This window comes from Lampetra fluviatilis, chromosome 24 (genome assembly GCF_964198595.1).
Source record: "Lampetra fluviatilis chromosome 24, kcLamFluv1.1, whole genome shotgun sequence".
NCBI lineage: Eukaryota > Metazoa > Chordata > Hyperoartia > Petromyzontiformes > Petromyzontidae > Lampetra > Lampetra fluviatilis.
The window spans coordinates 7,310,424-7,332,393 of record NC_136298.1 but is presented as its reverse complement, the minus strand read 5'-3'; the positions used below and the strand labels follow the sequence as shown (position 1 = coordinate 7,332,393).

The 21,970-nt window shown below is 46.9% G+C and overlaps 1 protein-coding gene across 3 annotated transcripts in view; it reads right to left on the bottom strand.

The window, feature by feature from the left end:
- Window positions 1–21,970, bottom strand: part of LOC144941106 (phosphatidylinositol 3-kinase regulatory subunit gamma-like) — a 146,951-nt gene that overhangs the window by 60,816 nt on the left and 64,165 nt on the right. For all 3 annotated transcript variants that reach the window (XM_078867593.1, XM_078867592.1, XM_078867594.1), the window contains exons 3-6: window positions 18,701–18,793; window positions 17,573–17,650; window positions 5,070–5,198; window positions 1,924–2,134 (exon numbers count right to left, since the gene is read on the bottom strand). In XM_078867593.1, the coding sequence (XP_078723719.1) occupies window positions 1,924–2,134; window positions 5,070–5,198; window positions 17,573–17,650; window positions 18,701–18,793 (511 nt within the window). The remainder of the gene's footprint in view (window positions 1–1,923; window positions 2,135–5,069; window positions 5,199–17,572; window positions 17,651–18,700; window positions 18,794–21,970) is intronic.

The window sequence follows — 21,970 nt, the reverse complement described above, 5'->3', positions numbered from 1 at the left end:
TCATCTCACTCGGTGCCACACCCTTTCCCAGCGGCCATGCCAGCGCTCAAACCCGAGGAGCTCCCTAGGAATATAAGCCTCGTGCTGGAGGTCGACTCGTCGCTTTCTGCCTCAGCTACCAGGGCAACCGACAAGGTGCTAGGATCCGGGATGGAAGAACGAGGCGGCTAGGAGTTGCTTGCGTTCGTTGCCCGCTCACCCGCTTAGCCTGCACAGCTACTCAGCGTGGGGAAAACCAGTGCCCGGGGTTATCTGGGTACCTTGGCGACCGCTCGGTTGCCATGGGCAACCATCTGCTGATTCAGAGCAGCCCGCAGAGCAGTGCGTGAGGGGTGGCACTGGGCCAAGAGCATGATGTCATACTACGCTATACAGAAAGGTGACCTCATCCAGTAAAGCGGCAAAGGGAGGGAGATATAGGGATGGATGGGGGGGGGCGAAGTGGAGGGTGGAAAGAAGCATTAACGGGAGACAGGAGTCCGTTGAGGGAATGGATAAATTAAATAAAAAATCAAAACCAATTAGGCCAATCTGTCATGCTTTCAGCCGATAGCACGTGCATGGGGGAGGTTTTGGGTTTTCCGAAATGTATCGATTGGGCTTATTTTATTATCGGTATTATTTTTCCTCCCTCTGCCTTATTTTTGTGTATCGGCAGGCATTCAGTGTGGGGAGAAAGAGCTCTTGTCATACACACTCCTTGCCCGCCTCGCCGAGCGAATGAGATTTACGCTGCGCAGGGACGGCGCGTCGAAGGACGAGCAGTCGGGAACGGAGAAGGGTGATGATATTTGATCGCGTCCGATGATGATGTGTGATGACGATGATGAGCGAAACCCTGCTACTGCAGGTGAACGCCGCTGAAGGGAAAGATTTTGTCGAAGGAATGGGAATTTTAAAATGGGGAAATAAATTGTTAAATGTATTTCAAATATTGCAGAACTAATATTATTTCATCAAATCTAAACCAAATGCATGGTCTTAACATATTAAATAGCTGAACATTTCTGGCATGGATTACATTGTTGGGTAAATATTATCTTTACAGTAGGGAATGATATTGTAGGTGAAATGCAGACAACACGGCATATGTATTCATACGGCGCACACACATGCATATATGTACACGTCTCCGCTAAAAAAACCTTCACGCTCAATATTTTCGCACAACCACTGCAGAGGAGAAACCTGCCCCATAGTGAAATTGACGCCTGACCTATTCATTAACTTGCAAGGTCACTCCACCAACTAGCCAAGTCACAGTCTGACGTGCCACACACCACCAACCGTATCGATGAGCTGACAACCAGTGCTGCAAAATGGTGTGATTTTGCACACAAATGGGCATTTATTTTTACGGTTGTGACATTTATAAAAGAAATTTTCATAAAAATGCGTGCTATATTTGAGGCTCCACTCTGCCAAAATTATTACTTTTGGGCTCTGATTGCCAGAGGTTCGTTAGGGTGCGGTACAACCCAACGAACATCCAACAACCCCGAGTCGAATCAAACACCCCCTAACTTCCAGCCAACCACTTAGCTCGCAAGTCTTTCCCACTGCACAAACGAGCCGCGACGTGGCCAGCCTGGCTTTGCTCGAGCCGGGTTGTTTTCCCCCACTGCAGAAGCCGAGCAGAGCCATGCCACTGACATCACATGCCATAAACGAGCCAAGATGCATGTAGATGACATTCATCACCCGCATGATGAATGCTTCATTAGCCCCGGCTCTGGTGCTACTTGGGTCCAAGTCAGATTCAGATGTACCGCGAGGCTGGCGCATCAAGGTTTGGTTCCAGGTTGGCATGGTAGTGGAAAAACCATCCGTACCATGAGAGCCCTGCATTGGTTTGGATTAGATGTGCCAGTGGAAACGTTCTCCGGCTTCATGGTAAAACGAGCCAAAGATCGAGTGACTGACCTGGCGCGGAAGACGAGCGGGCCGAGGCTCTGGGCGAGCGCCCGTTGGGTGATGCGCCCGCGCGCCGCGTGGCAAGCCCGCGCCAGGTGGCGGAGTAAGTAGCGCAGGGCCAGGCCGTGCTGGATCGGAACGTCCACGCCGCCGCCACCGCCACTGCCTCCCTCCAGCAGGCTCCGCACCATCTCCGCGCAATCGCTCGCGTTGAACGCCTCTGTGTCGCACACACCGAATGGCAGGAGAACACAAATCAGGGATCCACATGCTTTAGCCCTGCAGACTGTCAATGCAGGCGATGGGACAGCAACGGCATTGTGGAAGAAAGTGGCGGAAAGTTTCCGAGATATTGGCTGCTAACAAAAATGCACTTGGCCAGGAGACATCACGAATAGAGATGATGGTCAGGGGTTGAGTCTAACAACAGAGGCAGCTTGGACCGGTTCAGATATCACTCGTTATTGATGTTAGCTGTGGCAAGGGATTTACCTCTGGTCACCGATTCATAGGGCAGTGCGTTAACTACAGCGCCACTGCTCCATCCGTATATAATAAAACATTTTATTAATCCATGAAATACTCATGCAGTGTCAATACTCTTTCAGTATGGCCCTGCATTGGAATATTTGGCCAATTTAATAAACATTCGGCTTACAAATATAAAGGTATGACCAGTAGAGTGTGAACGCACACGTATCGCATGTATAACAACACGGCCTACCAACTGTACACAGCCACCTGGAATCACGTTGGGGCAGGAAGGAAATCAGTGACAAATAACGACAAACACAAAAAAACAAGTACGGCAATAACATTCAAGGAAAGGATTTCCTGCAAAAATAGGTAAAAAATGGAAGGTTCCACAAAGCCAAACGGCCCTACGAAATGACTCTAATTGCGAGCGGTTGTTTCGCAGCTTGCGTTAAGCTTAGGGGGCAAGGCTGGGCGACCGGGGAAACAAGCCCCGGTGGTCTTTTTTCACCGTCGCGTCATTCAAATGAAGAAAACTGGGTACCCACGGTGGGAGGAGCCAGGCCAACAAGGGACGGCACGCCGATGAATAATTAACGGTGAGATTTTGGCTTCGTCCCCCGTGGAATTGAAGCCGAGTTTTCAGCCACGTGGCGATTGGTTCCGGGGGGTATCAGGAGAAGGGGGGCTCTCTCTCCTCTCACATGCCAGCATCTCCTCTATTTAGCTTATAAGATAGCCCCACATTCTGATTCGCTAAATTGTGTCAAAAAGGCACGCAACCTTTGCCAGCTGCCGGGGCAGACAATTTCCCAGCAACACGTAAACCGTCACGCGTTAAGGCGACTCCTTTGAAAAGAAAATGTACGTCGCAACAAAGTTGTGGAATGAATCGACTACTCGGGGGGACTTTGGGTCACTATGGCTTTCGAGAGCACACGTGACAATAAAAAAAAGAGACACTTAATTTTTCAGTTCGTGTATTTGAAAAATTAAGTGCACGTATTTGTATTGACCCTTTTGTCAATCCACTGCTGGATGAGGGCCCTCCCCATGCCACGTGTGCCGTGTGGGGTTAATTGACCATGTTTTACCACTCTAGCCAGTAATGAGGAAGAGTACAGATGTGGGAGCGCGGAAGTATGGACTTTGCTTGCATTGTGCCTTTTGTTCCCTGCATCCCTGCAGCCTGTAACATCTGTTTTCTGTACAGCGCTTATCCACCCAAGCACTACTCAGGCTCAACACTGCTTCGAATCCAAGACCTGGATGACAGCGGGCGAATTCCGGGTGAATTGGTCAAAGGCTTTTGGTTATTATAGAGTCGTAATAATTCACAAGGAATGTGCTGAGCAACACGGCGGTTGCTTTTATTATTTTCAACGTGCAGTCGCGATCGTGTTACCGCCTTGGCGACTGTAGTGACGAGCGGCAACGAAAGTGATCGCGCAAACGCCACGGCAATGGATGGACCCGGTGCCTGCCATGGAGCCACAACTCCGGCAGGAACGACTTCATCGAGCTGGAGCTATATAGTTGCTACGTGTGTATGCTCAACTTCTTTGTCACCGTACGCAGCCGACCGTGCTAATAAAGTCATGATAACCTCATGTTATAAGAGTTGCGCGTTTTTAAATAAACTTACATCATGGCCAGCTAAGACATTTTGGCCAGTGCGGAAGAGTTTGCCGAATACCCTCCGGGAGGGGTGTCTTTGGAGTTCCTTTCTTTCCAAGGCCTTCCGTGAACATAGGCACGAGCAAACAATTGCATGGCTACACCTTTACTTTTGTTTGTGCCGAGAACAAGCCAAAGTTTCTGCTTCTCTGATATCAGCTGTATAATTGGCACCGACTGCAGCCCCAGCGCATCGTGTAACTCGTCAGTACTAGCCACGGCACGGCAGCACCAGATGCTGTGCATCACTTTCACCGTGTGCTGCCAAGCGGTGGCGGATGTCAGAAAAATAATAAAATGATAGTAGGGATAGATAACAAAATGGTATCGGGTATTGAGGCACGGGTTGAGTTTCGGCCCTGAAAACAAAATACTGGCTCACGAAGAAAGAGATAAAGTAACTCGAAAAAACACGGAGAAGCAAAGATGTCATCTGTGAGTGTATTCGTGCCAATACTGGCAGCACTGGAGTTCTAGGCGACGGTTAAAATCCACAGCCAATGGTATCCAAGCTGGTCATGGGCACAACCCTTCACAACGTTGTACCGACTGGCTTCGGGAGGTATCATCAAAAATGCTGATCACATACACGGTATGAAAACACCTTCATCCAGCAGTGGATTGACAAAAAGCCATACATTATTATTGTTACATTCTTGGATTCAGAATAGTTTGCTGGTGGAGGCAGCAGCAACATTGTGGAGACAAATCACCATTGTTACATTTGCCCATTTAAAGAATAACAATGGTACTGTGCGCTGCTTTTACTGCATACAGCAGTAGATAGACAATGGGATGCAAAAGTAGAATCATAAACCAATTAAATAATATTCATTTTGAAATTATTGACGAGGTGGTTGAACCCTCCTTTGTACCCTGTTCCGGATGCACAGATGGAAGTGAATTGTGTGTGACGGATCCTAAGGGGAGAAATAAGTGTCACGATGGTCCCTGTCCCGTGCCCGCGGAGATTTGCATACATCACGAATAACGGGCAGACCGACCTGTCGTATTGAAGATGACGTCGCTGACGGAGGTGGGCACAAGTGGGTTGGGCAGCTCCTGCAGGTAGCACTTCAGTGCGTCGCCCACGGCGTTCACATCCAGCTGGTCCACGTCCACCGCACTCAGGTCTGAGATGCCGACAAAGCGCAAGGAGAGACAACGTCATGGTCGCGATGGAGATCAAGGTCACGGGCCTCACAATGAGCTGCCCGAGCAAGCACTTCTCTCTGCCGGCCTGCGCCTTGATACTGCGAATTCACGAAGTTTGACTTAGGGTGATCCTCCCATGTTCATTGATACAGGCGGGAGGAAGAGGCTTGTAGTTCAATATCTCTTTTGGCTGTCGTGTTTTTGTTGCAAGCCATTATAACTGTATAAATACGGCACGAATAATTTTAAGTATATCTAAAAAAATCTACACTCGCACACAGTTTTGCATTCAGTAGCCTCGAAACACTTACAAGATAATGTATGTGACGATGATTGATAAGTATAAGAACAATTTCTAAAATACGGTACTAGTGAAAAAAAATGAATCAGATTAAAACATTTCTAAAGAAATGCTGTTCACCCCAACGGAAATGAAATTCCCTGCCGTTTTGGCACGCGGTTATTTTCCTTGGGCCTTCCCCATCGGATCCTGTGGCCTAGCAGGTCTCGCAAACTCACGCCAACCCTGGCCAATAACGGCAGGGCCTACTTCTTGCCTTCCCGCCATGGGAATACCTGCGAGCATATTTCTAATCTAAAAAAACACAGCATCAGCAACACTCCCAAAGCACATGCCTTCAACAGGAAGAGCAGGAATGTGGCATCACAGTCATGTCATCCTTGACCCCCGCTATCAAAGTTTTGCCACGTAATTCACAGAGATCACAAAACATGAAACGGTAAAGGCGTGCCTTGCTATCTCCTGCGTTTCATTTGGGACAGGTGGCGATAACAGACTCCTTAATGGGCTCCTGCTCCGCTTTTAAGAAAATCAATTGATAATCTGGCTTTAGCTGTTCAATAAATAGCAAGTGCCGTGTCCAGTTAATTTCCGTTAATGCTTCACAATTTGAATGTATAAAGCGCCTACGTGTGACCGTGTCGCATGCACAGAGACACGAGGAGGAGGGCATGCAGATCAGGAGGACTAGCGCGGAAAAATGGGAGTTTATTGTAGAATTGATTATGTGATCGAATTGATTGAATTGATCTTTACGCATCGATCGCAATGCTTGAGAATTGCTTATTTTCAATTTGTATCTGTTGTAATCTCGTTCGGAAGTTACGTTACGAGCAAAATTACTTTGAAGTTACATCACGTTTTGACTGTTTTTGGGCTGTACCTTTGGCGTTGTTCATCATGATGCCTGACACTTTGCTCTATAAGCCAGAAACTCCTTCTTAAACTGAACAACACACGGTGCTAAAAACTCATTTATTTAGGAACTGCTATTCGTGTTTAGTTTGTTGCCCTTCCCCAGCACCTCCGATTAGCATGGTTGTTCTACGTACGGTGTGAAAGAAGTTCTATACACGCATGTACTTGCGACTCGAAAACACACCGCAGCGCTACTCTGCTTCAGCGTTGCCCTCGCGTATGAATTACCCAGGCCTCGGCTACCATATCAACTGACTCGACTAATTCCCCCCACCCCGTCCATTCCCTTTGCTATGTTGCGCCACTTCGCGATTAAAGGGAAAGAGTTAGGAGGGTTTTTTTTTTCTCTTTTTGCAGAACCTCACACGACACCTGAGCACAAGTACAAGAGGGGATTGATGGGGGGGGGGGCAGGTTAAGCTGCCTGAAATATCTTGGCAGCGGGCGGCTTAATTATTTATTAAAAGACTATGTATAATTAAAAGTGCGGGGTGAACGGGCGTATTCTTGAGGGCAACGTGAGACTACGACCGTGTGCCGATGCTCAATGCATTCATTTATAATATCTTCCCCGTCCCACATCCAGCCCGTTATCACCGATAACCGCCACAGTATACCCATTGTGCCATTTCGCACTGCAACGTGCAGATGAGTTTGCGCGATTTATAACAAAAAAAAACTCGTTACTGCGCCGACACTACAGTCTACCGGAGCGCTTTGAATTACCGCTCCCCTTAACTAGCGCCCGTTTTACCAAACTCAAACTCTTATCATGTAGATTAAATGTGTTTTTTTTTGTACGTGGATGCCGTGTTGCCCGAGCTGTCCGACCCCTTGTGATTGAGTTTCATTAGGGCGCCCAAAGTTAGCCCGGGCATCTCCTCCCCAAACCATTTTCGTCCGCTCGAAGGACAGGAATTGCAATCCTGCTCGGCAACAGAACTCTCTCCCCTATTCACACAATGTCCTTGCCACTCACGGTAACCAAAGGCTTGGGTTTTTTCTTTCTTTCCTCGCATTTGGTGCCGGAGATGAATAATTGCCATTTTAATTATTTAAATTTGAGCATGACATTCGTGCTACAGACTCAATCATGGTGACAATTTTATAGATGGTGGTTGGACTGCATCGTAACCATTTATATACGACACGCTGTAACAGTTATTTTATTGATTTTTTTCTGGCATGCATAAAGTCCATTATTAATTTGTAAAACATACTTTGCTTTTTGCAATCGCGGTCTTCAAGGCACTGCACTCTAATATTCACACAGATTACTCTATAACCACTCGGCACGTGTTTTTTGATTGTGGTATTTTTTACAAATTTTAAATTCAAACAATATACCCCACAATTCTCAGCTGTCAGTAAGAAATATTTGATTTTATGCAGTTGCATAGCCAACATAAAACTGTTATGAATTATTTGCCGCTCCTTTGACAAATTCTGGCATTTCAAGTAAACAGTCGCATGCTCCCATGCGACCGTACACGCGCACCAAACCGTGAAACAAAACCACGTGTGCTTTGTTCCTCCAAACATTTGGCCCACAATTATTTTTGAAAGCGGCGCAGTCGAGAGTCCAGGAACATGTGGCCCGTATGGCCCTCGGAGGCCCTAATGAGCCTCAGCTTCCATAACATCACGCTGATAAATTGTGCATGCGACCGAGCGGCATGCAAAAGTAATGGGGAGATCGGAGGCGACTGCAAGCCAAAAATCGTCCCGTAAAAAACATGTGACTGTGCTAGACTGGCCAAGTGCTGTAAAGAGATAAATAAAAAAAATGTAAGAGGACAGTACACACCGCTTACACCAATGCACAGGTATGCCCACAACCACCCAGTACAACAAAGGAGATAAAAAAAGGTAATGGCCGTAGAATTTGGGATTAAAGAATGGTCCAAAAAAAGCAGCGCTGTGCATGATGGAGTGCTGCACGAATTGGCGGTGACTCATTAAAGAACATTCAGGGATTCCTCAGGCATAATCCAGACATTGTAATCCCCGGCTCCCAGCGTTCGGCAGTGCAGCGGCAACTGCCATGCCTGGCACAGAGCCAGAGCGAACTGAAATAACCCTGCAAAGCTCGCCTGTTCCTTATCCACCAATCCCAGCACAAAAGTGCCCACGTGCTTCTAGAAATAAAAAAATATATAGATATAAAAATAAAGGCACACACTGGGTTTTAAGGATAACAGGCACGCGCAATGAATATTTGTTTCTGCGGTTTTCTTTCGTGACGTAAACGGTACGAGGACGCAAGTTTGCGGTGGGGCTGTTAAGTGCGGCAATGGAAAGAAAAATCCACACCCACCTACGCATTTTTTACAAATTCAAATAAAAATCGCTAAAACCTGTGAATGGTAGCAGTGGGATGTAAATGTGCCTGTTCTGTCATAGGCGAGGAATGTAAATAAATGCAAATCAAAACAAATAAAAAAGCAAATATGTCCACCATAATTAACTTGTCAAAATTACCACCAAACGGTTATTATAATACCACCACAAATGGGGCGTTCTTTCTCGAAAAAGTTTGCAATCTCATATTTACAGGAATAAAACAGATTGTTAGCCAGCATATCATTATGAAAAAAAATATTTTTTTAATTGCTAATTTACTTGAGACCATTCCTACATTTGGAGACTTTTTATGGCACCCTTATGCGACAAAAAGAAAGAATCGATACAAACCCAATAAGGGTAAGCATGAGTAATTCGGCACTCTCTCGGGCGGACATCAGAGGCTTTTTAAAATTCGATTACCAATTTTATGGCTATTCGTTTAAGCCTGCTTTTCACGCACGCACCGCACGGCTGAAAGGTGGTGGTGGGAATTATCACCGCTGACCCGGTCAGTCTTATCAGGGCCACCAAGGCCCCGGGCACAGTCATCTTGGGCCCATAGATCAGCCAGCCTATGACAGCGCAGGTCTGGCCAGGAATATCAGCACTCCTCCGCCCGCTCAGAGAGCCATTCATCCTCCCCCTCCTCCTCTTCTCTGGGTCATGACCGACTGCTGGCACTGCAATCGCCCGCCCCCACCCCTGCCCCCACGTCATCACGCAATGCCTTTGTGCGTGCGTGTGATCAGAGTTCAATTCCTGGCCATGGGTAACATCAGTGGCGAGCGATATCCGACTGAACCAACCCTGGCCTCCCCCTCAAGTTGACTTAACCTTAAACAAGTACCCACTGCACCTTCGCGACAACCTTTGTGCTATAATCTCCAATGCCCTTCTAATTTCAATTGGTTTTGTCTCTTCTCAACACGTGATCAAACCATCTAACTCCAGTCTCTCTGGCATTGGAGTCCACGAATAACCTATGTCAAGGCTCTAACCTATTAATTCCTTCTCCTTTCTCTTTGAGATATATTCCCAACATCCACTTTGCACAGACTATTAATAGTGGTAGGTATTAATTTGTGCATGGGACTACACATGGCGGGTTGCATGCGATTTTGTGAAGCACTTTCAGGTGGTCCTCCTCTAAAGGGCAAGGAACTATGATCTCAGAGATTAAAATCTGCGCACAGCCGACGCGGGCGCAGCCTCAGTTGAGCACAGACTGGCTGCCGTGTGTGTGTGTGAGGATGTGCGCGCAAAAGAGCACAGACATTGTTCAGACAAAGCCTCAACGAGCGAGACATTCGGGGTTCTGTCACGTGAGCGCCGTTCGCAGGCAAGTACCATGGCCGACTCGGGGTGTCTGCTCAAGTGAGGCCTCAGGGGCCAATACCGATAAGGGCACACGTCGGGACAGGATCGTTCTGGGATTACTCGCTTTCAAAAAAGAAAAAAAATGCAACATGTTCGGTTCGTCGTTATTCAAGTGACGTGTCTATGCAGGTCACGCTGCAGGCAGGGTACAAGATGGTAACTTTCGCGTGATCGCCCCGGTCAACGTATCCACCTGCCGATCCTTCTTAGTACTCGTGACTGCAACAGGCGTCGTCAAAAGTCCTCGGACATGGCCCTGTTGATCTCCTGGTACGGTCCATACCGAAAGAAGACGGCACTGGAGGCATAAACCACCCCGCTAGGCTGGCAAGCAAGGCTTCCTTCTCTAACCAGTGCACACAAACAAAGGAATACTAACACCAAGCATCACAGGTGCTATTCACACATAATTGGTTTAAATGAAAGGCCTGCTGCTTTATCACGTTCCCAATTTTACTCCCACCTTAAATAGAATGCAGTATCTAGTGTTTCCCTTAATGAGTTATTAAAAAGCTGATCGATTCCAAGTAGATTTAAGAGATGCCATTACAAAGGGTATGGGGAAGCAGCCAAATTACATTAAAGGATAACGGCGAATCTCAGGCTGTCCAAGGAAAATCCCAGGTTAAGGGGTCACTGCCAGCGTTCCTATTAGCCAAGAGGGCATCTGACCGTGTGCGAGACTTTGGGTTCGGCCTATATGCGGCGAAGCTGACCTTCCAGATCCCCCATGGGGACCTGTGGGATTGGGTTATCAGCCACAGCCATCCCTAGCGACCTGGGTTATTAGCTTAGCCGAGGTCAGAGCAGAAAGAGGAAGGATCAAGGAGGACAGGGTGGGGAGGGGTGTGGAGAAAAAAAAGCAACAGCCATACCACTCAGGCTTCGGCAGTGATCAATTCCACATCAGACTCCATCGCATTCATAATGACACTTTTAGCAGCAATGAACTTCGACCGGGTGCTATGGACAATGTGCGGTAAACGCAATCGCTGCGGATTCCCGGTGATCGCCCATCAGATGGTGCACTAAACCAAATCCATTGACCAAAAAGCATAAACCCAGACAATGAGGGACGGCGAGAGTTCGGCGCAGGCCTCGGTAGCGTTCTATTTATTGCCCACGCAGGAATCAATGTTTAAATAAACTAATTACTGAAATGAAGTATTCATAACGTATTTATTTTACAACTCTTGTGTGGCAATTCTCTGGCAAACTTTTTATTAGGCAATCACTTCTAGGTAATAACAAATAAACGTTTTCTCTGCGAACCAATTTTTAAAAAATAAATATGCGTACACGGCTCAGGATGCTACTCTATTTCGTTTTTTTACGGTCGTTGTGACTGCCAAGCAGAGTGGTACGGTGGCCAAGTCCAAATCAAAGATTTCATTTACTACCACCACATGGTTAGCGTTTTTGCTGGTCCAATTTTTTAACAAGGTCCGACCACTTCCTTCCTCGTGTCATTTTGGTGTGGCGCATTTCAGGCTTACGCAACGTGCTGTATGGACATGGCCCAATGGAAATTGTGGACCCCGCCAAGAAAATAAAAAAATTATTCTCATCCCGGCAGGGCGTAACAGGCGAGTCCCAGCGCCCAGTTGCTCTCAACACAGCCGGAAATAAAAATCTTCCACCATCACATGGCAGAGTAACTGAGCGCGAGCCATTCAAGGGGGATAATAAAACCTAAGACACGTAACATGTCATGTAAACTCCCGACTCGATTCTTTTGAAATCACGCAAAATTAGATGCGGCGTTAATAACGCAACAATGGGGAGGTGGCGAGGGGGGGGTTTGAGCGTAACAGCAAACGGTTTCCAGAAACGTGAGAGTGAGCGCCAGCCCAGCGCATCCACCTGGCTCACTCGACATGTCCCTCGGGAAAACAGAAGGCCACAAATGTGCACCATAGCCGACCACCCCTCTCGCTGCGAGAATGGCGAGAGGAGGTAGAGGGGATTAATGCCGAGGTGTTGTCCCGGTGCTCTCTCTTTCCCGTGCTTTGCCAAAGGTTTACCTCGCACGGGGATCTAACCTGTCGAGGCCTGCACGCGGTTTGAGGCCTGCGCGGGGGCGCCAATGCGAGTGACTCGGGTTCTCAAGACGGTGGTGATCGTTGGTTACATTTGTAATGTGTGGAACTTTTGCTATTGTGAGAGGATACTCCTTCTGCTCTGCTGCCCCGATTGTCTGGAACTCCCTCCAACCAAGCCATCCTTGCTGTCCACTCAATGCCCAAGTCGAAGATCTTCCTTTTCTCCACTGCCTATTACATAATCGTCTCCTCGTTTGCCATTATGCACACGTCAAAAAACAAAGTCTTGAGATGCAGTTGCATTTAGATGCGATATAAATCAAAATTGTATTGAATTGAATAAATATAACGACCTTTATATGGGTCTACCAGCACAAAAAATAATTTGACATGAACTCAGCAGCAGCATATGATTCACCCGCTTGATGAACACTGTATTAACTGGCCGGAAACAAGTTTGGCCTGGTAGAGCAGCAGCAGCAGCACCGCTAATCACGAGTTCCAACTCCAAACCAAGGTTAACGTCATAGTCATCAATGTGACTGCCATCATCGAAATCTGCACCGCCTGCTCAGGCTACAGGACTCAGTGGTAAATGGGGTGCCGCGGTGGTGAGATGTTAACTACCTCGCCTGGTACGGAGGAGGTCGTGGGTTCGATATCGACCCTGATGCCTGTATGTGTGGAGTTTGCGTGTTTGCTCTCTCCTTGGTCACGTGGATATTTCTCCGGTTCCTCCAGGGTTTCCCTCGACATGAAGACGCACACGTTTAGAATATTTGGCTGCTATAAATTTCCACATTATGAGCAAATTCGCTTCATTGAGCTTTCATTTGTGGCCAGGTCACTTCTGAAAAAGAGCTGTATATCCCAGTGGGCCTCACCTGGTAAAAAAAAATAGTTTATAGGTTTAGTTAACTCTTTGGTTCTTTCAGTAAAGTAACGTAGAAAGCAAATAAATAAAGAAAATAAACATTAAAAAGAAAATATTTATTTTGTTTTCTTTCTACGTGACTTTACCGAAAGAACCAAAGAGTAATTCCCGCAGTCACGAAAGCTTCAAATCAGGTTGAGTTTAGTTTAAATCAATGGCAATCATCCTACAGAGGAGGAACACAACATCCACATTGCTCCGTTTGATTCCGGCACCACGGCCTTCTTTTTCGTGCTATAATTAACACCCGAATATTCTACATGTGCACTGTATGCTACACGAACATGTGTTTAAAAAAACCAAAGGCTCATTTAATAAGGGGTCTTTAATACACGTGAATTATAGCATTTTGACCACAAAAAAATGTTGAGTAATAAACACGTGACGTTTGTGGCGGCATTTGGTTTGTCCTGTCTTGCGGTGGCTTGCTGTAGCACACGGATTTAGAAACGCACAAAGACAAAGATCCCCCGTATAGCCTTAACAGACTGTTGGGGCAAGTGCTGTCAGCGAGCACCTATGAAGGCCAGCACGGCACACGAGGGGGGTGGGTGGCCAGCACAACGCTCGGCCGCCTTTGTCTCCCTAGTGGCGATGCTTACACACCGCACAAGGTACTCATTTGAGGCCGAGTCGACTTAGGGGAGGCCCAGGACCGGCTCAGATAATCGTCACTGATTTTGGAATCAAACTCGGGTCGCCAGGTTCGTAGCGCAGCACGCTAACCGCTACACCACCGCTCCCCACGCACAAACACACACACGTACACACACAGACACGCACATACACACACACGCACGTACACAGACAGACACACAGACACACACACACAGGCACACACACGGGCACACACGTACACACACTAACGGAACCATCCTTCGCGTTTGAACTTATGCTTTGAACCACCCACCCCTGCCTACGGAAATCCTTTACTGTCGATTTAAATAAAAAAAACAACTCCGCGCCATCCTGGGCTGTCACGTATCGCCCTCCATTTGTATTATTTACTAATTTTTTTCTTCATTCAATAATAATTTGCTTATTCACTTATTTAGAGCGTTGCAGCTCTCGCTGAAAGAAAGAAGTGGTGGGGTGGGTGGTGGGTGGCTTCATCTGCTCAAGAGGGCCCCACCACTCAAGGCCACGAGGCAGAGGCAGCTGCAGTTGCCACGGCGACCACGAATTCCTTTCCCTCGCCGCGATTGGTCGCGGCGGAGCACACTGCCTCTCCCGATTGGACGCGCGCGAAGTCTCCGTGGACCAATCAGGAGCACGGATGAGACCGCGTGCTTGGGATTGTCTTGCGTTGGCGAGGTGCATGGATGGGATGGAGGGGAGGGGTAGCAGTGGTCTACGAATGAGTGAGCAAAGAAAAAAATTGACCCCCGTGTTCATCATCATCATCCTCCTTGAAGACACTCATACTTCCCGCTGCGATGGCATTTGTCTCACTTACTGCGTGATTGCATTGTTTCTTGGTCGAATACATATTTAAATGTAATGCCCCTCGGGTAAGATGGGTTGGGGGGGTGGGTAAAGATGCACGTGACGATCGCCCCACACGTGCACACGTGAATCTGAGGCTGATTAATTAAAAAAAGTACACAATCGAAATTTTTAATTTCACACTTCTTCTCTCCATGGCAGCGACACGACATGATGCAACCACCTTCCACGGCAGTGGCGACAAAGCCCCAGGACGGATGAGCACAAAGCCACATTCAAAATGATGAATGCCACCGCCGCCGCCGCCGCCGTGTGGCAAGGGCTTTGTGTGCCAGGCGTGCCGGTGCTGCCCACTGGTGGCATCGGCTGCACAGCGGCAGCGCCACGGCCGCACGCCTGGGCTAAGGTTCTCGAGAGTACGAAACATCGACAGTGTCGCCCCCTCGTGGATGGGAGAACTCAGAGGGAGCGAACTAAATCCGCAGTTTCCCTCAAAACGACAGGTCTTGCGATCCCCGCCACGCTGAAACTCCAAAAAATTAACCCGTAAAAAACTAAGTTTTTCACTATAAATCCTTTATATGCGTGGCATCTGTTTTATTTTATTATTCATTTCTGTTTTTCTTGAGTACGAGTTTCATTTTTATCACATTGGTATTTTAAATTAAATATGAAGGTTTTTTTTCCCTAAAAAGTGGAAAATTTTGGAAAAATTTTTTCACGAAAATAAATTGTCACGCACAACGAGTCTGTGTGCAAAATGTCAGCTCGATTGGATCACGGGAAGTGGGTTAAAAAACGACCGAAAGATTTGCACGGTCGTAAGCGCGCAAGCAAGCAAGCAAGTGAACTTAATATAAAGAATTTAAAAAAGACACCAAATCTTCTTGGTTCTTTCGGTAAAGTCACGTAGAATGGAAATAATAAAATAATAAAAAGAACATATAATAAAATAATTCTCACGACGTTTTATTTTTATTATTTTATTATTTCCATTCTACGTGACTTTACCGAAAGAACCAAGAAGATGAATCCCTGCAGTCACGAAAGCTTTAAATCGAAAGACACCAAATGCTGATCGTGATGTGAAATTGTAACACTTAGCACGTTCTGCATCTCAATTATTGTACCATGGAACTGACCACACGCAGCTTTGTACGTGCACGTCTATTCTACAGCCCCTAAAGCACAGTTGCATAGAACACATGAAGTGAAAACCTCGCTTGACACTGATTTGTGTTGACCACAGTTGGCTACGCAAGGTGCGAAAGAAGTTCAACATACATACATCAAAAAGTGGCTCGGAGAAATTTGCACTGGAGATGTTTTAAGCAATCAGACGCCCAGGACTTTAGTAGACGTAGCCGATAACCCAGTGTCCGCAGGGGTTTTGTTTACGTCTCGCAATACTCTACTCCTGTAGGCGGTGGGTGGGAGTAGACTTCACTTGCTCTCACACAAAAAACAAAGATACCCCGTGTAGCCTGAACAGGCTGTTGGTGAAAGTGCTGTTAGCGAGCACCCATGAAGGCCGACACGGGACACGAGGGGGTGGATGACCAACACCACGCCCGGCTTCCTTTGTCTCCCCCAGTGGTGATGTTTACACACCGCACCAGGTACTCATTTGAGGCCGAGTCAACCAGGAGGGGGGGGCCCTGGATCGGTTCAGGTAATCGTCACTGGTGTTGGCAGTGAACGGGAATCGAACTCGGGTCGCCGGGTTCGTTGCGTAGCACGCTAACCACGACGCCACTGCTCTCCTCCCACACATACCACACTGCTCACCCACGCCGTGCGAGTGCTTACATGGGAAGCTCAGCAAAGTTAACAGCTTCGATTTTTAGTTTTGTTTACCGTTCGTGTTGTAGACGCATTTCAAATACATTATGCACGCGTGCGTGGGTGTCTTTACACCAAGATAAATGTGAGCGTACGTCACAGCCATCAAATCTCATGGAACGCAACGGGGTGTGTGGGATGTTGGTTAACACCACGCACGGCTGCTTTTGTCGGATGCGAGTCAGACTGAACTAGGTACTCGTTTAAGGACAGGTCAACCATTGGGAGGCCAAGGTGAAATCAGATTCTCATTGTCATCGAATTTGGGCAATGCTAGAAAATTAGTTTAAGTGTAATGTTAACAAAAACACTGAGTATGTACTATCTCATTAGTGATTACATTTGGTTTGGCATCAGATTGGTACAAATGTTACTTAAAAAACGGTTTTCATTTCCATGAGTGGACACCACCGTTAATGCCAAACTAGTATGGATCTCAAACAAACAGTTTTTCAAAAGGTGGATTTTAAGGCAATGAGCACTGCTTTGTGGTTGACGGAGCGTTTTCTGTATAGCGTTTTATTTCTGCGTTAGTGGTGTAGCTATTGAGTGCAGGCAGTGCAATTGTACTGTGGGCCCAAAGGCTGGAGGGGGTTTTATTGGACAGGGGGGCTCCGTTTAATTATTTGCACCATGGCCCATACTAAGAGCACACTAGGCCACTGGTCTGCATAATATACGAACATCGCAAGTCTGTACCGACACAAGTTACACCGCTTCCCTGAGTGCAGTTGTCATGTTTGCAGTCACCATTTTATACGGATGTGACACAATATTATATAATCTCATGACCCTTCCTCCAAAATCAATGAGCTATAAATAATACTGTTTCAAGAACATTATGATCTTGTGGAACACTCCCGACGTCTCGGCTTAACATGTCAAATTCTCTGCATCTCCGTTGTCAAGTGCTGACAGTATACGCTCGCGCAAAATGGACGTGTGCTCGCGAACATTTCACGTGCTAAAAAAAGGCACCAGAATGAAACGAAATTAGATTTCAAGTTGTTGCTGTCTGGCAAGACACAAAACAAACATAAGTGCAAGCGCAAAATTGGCCAAGTAGTTTTGAGCGAACGTTATGTCAGCACCTTAAGCAAACTTCCACGAGTACATCGGCGGCGATTGAGCACGCGAGACACTCACCGGTTTGCAGGGACTGCAGGAGCTCCATGCCGCCCTGGGAGCCCAGCGGGTGGCGGTAGACCCCCTCGCAGTCCAGACCTTTTCCCCCCACCGCGGATGACCGTGCATCAAGGATTGACGCGCGGGCAGACGAGTGAAGCGGGAGACAAACGGTAGAGGGGGCGAGACGAAAACGTACGCACACACACACAGACACACAGACACACACACAAAGACACACAGACACACGCGACAGTCAGTGATGATGGCAAAGACAGGTGCATACTTGTTCACGGACGATATAAGAATATTTGCTTGTAAACAACGTCTAAATGCGACCGCATCTCAAAGCGCTTTATGGTTTGTAATGTAAATATATTGTTTATAATGAACATGTTAATTAATGTTGTAGGATGTAGCTTTTAAAATGGTCATTGGGCACTTTGTTGTATGCAACAGAAATAACCTGAGCGCTAATGTCGGTGCCTGGTGGATGTCCAAATGTACAAAAAAATGACACTTTAAATCATACTAGCAGAACAAGTTTAAGTATACACTTGCAATATTATTGGTTTTAGTTTTAAGACACTATAAATGCATCATTATGTGTTTAAACTAACTTAATTAGATGTTTATATAAAACAGTCGAGCATTTCAATTTAGCATGCAGTTAATGAACAACAACAGCCATGTAAAAATCAGCCGGATTAGCTATCGCAACAACATTACCTTTAAACAACATTCAGGCTCCTCTTTATTAGGCGTGCTAGAACTTCTTCATGACATTGGATGCTCAACACCTTCAGTGGAGAATCATCAGTAGCCCACTATTCTGGTAGCAATGCACCTTATATACACACACCACATCCTTTATACTGTGCATTCACTTGAGCAAGAGCGCCCCCCCACTCAACTTTTAAATCTTCACTCAACACGCCACGGGGGTTTGGCACAAAACTCCAGCGTGACCTAACAGGTGTCCATTACGCGCCTGCCGCATGACAAAAAAATCCCTCCCTCAAGCCCTGCGCTGCTTCAAACGTTGTGGCACCCCCCACCCCTTTCCCCCCTCGAGATCTCTCCCACACAATTAAAAATCCCTATCGCATCCCCTCCATCGCAACAACCAACGGGCCCCTCCGCTCTCACCTCCACGTTCGATCGACTCCACCAGCTTGACCAATATGGGAGGGGCCCTTTCCGTAGGGCCGAACTGTTCCATGAGGTCTTGGCACACGTAGGCTACAAATAAAAACGGGGTTTTGAGGTGGGTGGGGGAGGGGGTTCGGCAATGGTGGAGAAGGGTGGAGAAAAGGAGGTGGGGGACAGGGCAGGAGAAAAATGGCAACAATATTAAAGCACAATTCACAAACAGCCCGACAAAAAAAATTCCCCACATCAGTTTTAAAAAGTCATAACTTTGAACCTTGTTTTTCACCACTCCACTCACTGGTTTCTGTTTTGTGTCCGTTTAATGTTTACTTCGGTGCCGGGCGTGGAAATATTTACAGCATTTCTTAAATTTTGGCTTGCCCGTCGATTGGTGAACTCGGCAACCCTGCAGGCCATGCCAGGCTGGTTTTGCGGGGTGAGCCATGGAGATTGCAAAGTGGTTTAACGACGACCTTAAAATAGTTAAGGACAAGCCGTCCCCCTGCTTAGCATTCAATTTCAGTAGGGCATCAGGCGGCTCAGGTTGCTGAGTCATGCCACGATGCTTCTTAATGAAGGGAGGAAACGTTAGAGCTCTGGCTGGACACGCGAGAGACTTGTGAGCGCACTGGCACGCATTTCAACGTGCCATATTAGTAAGTGTTTTGTACTCGCGTGATCTTTAGATTTGAGACAACGTCAAAAAGTTCGATAGAATCCGAATTGGGGCGTATAAATCCTTTGCAACAAATGTTAAGTTAACATTTACTGCTTTCTGACCGCAAGACAAGTTTGACTCACTTATGTTAAACCTGCTTTTCTTAGGTGGTCACTGACATGCTATTGGCTCTGCGACATTTGGTTACATTTTAACATTTTTCTGAGTGCTCAGCAGCGCAGGACTGAGTTCAATTGGCACAGAGCCGGAGTGTGTCGGTGTCCACCATATTAAGAAAATGCAACGGGCAACGAAAGCTTGAATTTATTTAAAAGTTTTTTCCGTCAACCTACTCAATGGCAGCCTTCTCAAGCCATGTTGGCCATGGGGGTTTGTCTTATCAATACTTCGACAAATTGGCCAGTGCGGGTTTTGTGTTAGCCGTGACCGGGAAATGAGCTCAGGTTCCTGGGACCAGTCAGTGAACTACTCATGTGATCGCTTTTCAACACTAAATAATTAATATTTTCATGATGCGAAATGTACATAAATAATAATGGTAATGCTATCAAAAACTAGTAAATTCAAATAACTCCACTAAACATAGATACGTCGAAAATACAACTACTCTACAACAACGAATCAGCAAAAATCTGTAGCTGATACACTACAAAATACATGGCTTGGAGGACAGCGATCTTTAAAAGCCATGTGCAATGTCTGAAAATGTGTGGACCCGACGGGAGACACTGTGACCCAGAGGCTAGCTTACAAGTCACAGGGCCCAAACGGTCTGCCAAATGGCCATTCAATGCTTGGTACGAGAAGCGCACTCTGCGATAATGCTGACGGCGTTTCTAATGTGTTTTTACTCAAATAAATATGTAACAATTTAAAAAGGAAGCCAGTTCGTCAAATGAAAAATTCCACGCGGATCACGCCATGGTATTTTGTTGGCTATTTAATCCGATTCGGCTTTGTTTTTTTACATACTTTGTAACAAAAAACTGCTTTTGATTACCAGAAATCAGAATAAAAAAAAATTGCAGTGAGAGTTAGGCAAGGGGTACCAATCGGCCGCAATGTTGACCGCCGAGAGCTATTTTGCAGGGCACACAGCACCCACACAGTGGGGGTAACATGGACATTTAAATGAACACATAAAACACACTTCAAAATAGTGCTCCATGCGCGAGTGTTGCCCGGCATTGGGGTAATTGACGGGATGCTTGGTATCATCTCAAGGACCGCATTGTTTTAGAACGCAGACTGTGGACCATCTTCTGATTGCTAAACATTTGGCGGAAGTCAATGGTGGCTTGTGGAACCAAACCAAAGGCAAATCGCTGGATTTATGAGTGAGTGGAAAATAGTAAAAGCTCAAGAGTCAAACTAAGGTACCCGATGGATTAATGAAAATGTCCGAGGCTCAGGAGGTCAAACCCAGGCACCCTTAGGATTATGGGAAATGCCGAAAGCTTAGAGCCAAATGAAGGCACCTGAGGGATTTCAAGGATTCCGCAGAGATTCCTACTTTTTTTGTTAGCAAATACTAAGAACTAAATAATGAAATAAACGGCACAGCTTGAGCAGTTCAGGGTCAACAATTGGGGGACTCGGCTTTGGATCAAAACATTTGAAAAACCCAATACACTCATGCATTCTTAGTTCTACTCGAAATTGACACTAAATTAAAAGGGCATTTACAACTCACGCCATCGAAGAGATAATCACATTTGAGAATCCCTGGGTATGGAATTTCATGCAGGATACGAGACAACAAACGGTGGTGCAATTACGCACACTGTGTATCCCCCCCCCTCCTCTCCCGTTGTGACACTGATTTTTTAATCACACGTATAGGAGTGGCTGCACAGCTTTGCACTTTGTGCTCAAGCAAAGCTGAAAATCGAGGGGTCCACTTTTGGGAAAAGCTCTGCCGTCGCTGGCACCGCCAACGGTGTATAATTTTGGGGTGACAGACGCAATCTTAAATACGTAATCTTCTCTCTTTTGGAAAATGGGATAAACAATGGCTTAGGGCATGATGCAAACCCAAAAAGCACTTAATCCGCTTTTCCAGCCTGCGGAGGCCAGAGCATCTGTTCTCGCCCTCGACCGCCCGCTTGTCTGCCCGCCCGCCTGCATGCTCTGGCAGTGAACACTGCCACCGCTGCCGTTAGCCATTTGCAAAAGTGAAAACATTCTTGCAGAAACGCCCAATTTGTTGCCAGTAGCGCGGCGGGCTTCATTCGTTCCACCCCGCTGGCTACGCACAATGGGGCCCCGCTGGGTCACGAGCGGTCGCCAATTTCGACGGGAGAGGCGAGCCCTGGCACCGCGCAAAGTCAACTGCGATCGACGATCGTCCGTGGAATGCCTTGGTTACAAAGCGAAGCCGCAAGTGCTTGCGACGCGGAAAGAACTCGACAGTGTTGATTTCACACGGTGGGCTGGAATGGCGCGCCACTGCCATTGGTGGAAAGAACCTCTGCAGTTAGTTTAAGCCATTTCATCAGTTCCGTTAGAGAGCGGTGGACAGCAGGCCATGTTTGCGCAAGAGGATGTGATTGAGAAATATAAAAAAAACGAATTAAAATGAATTGGTC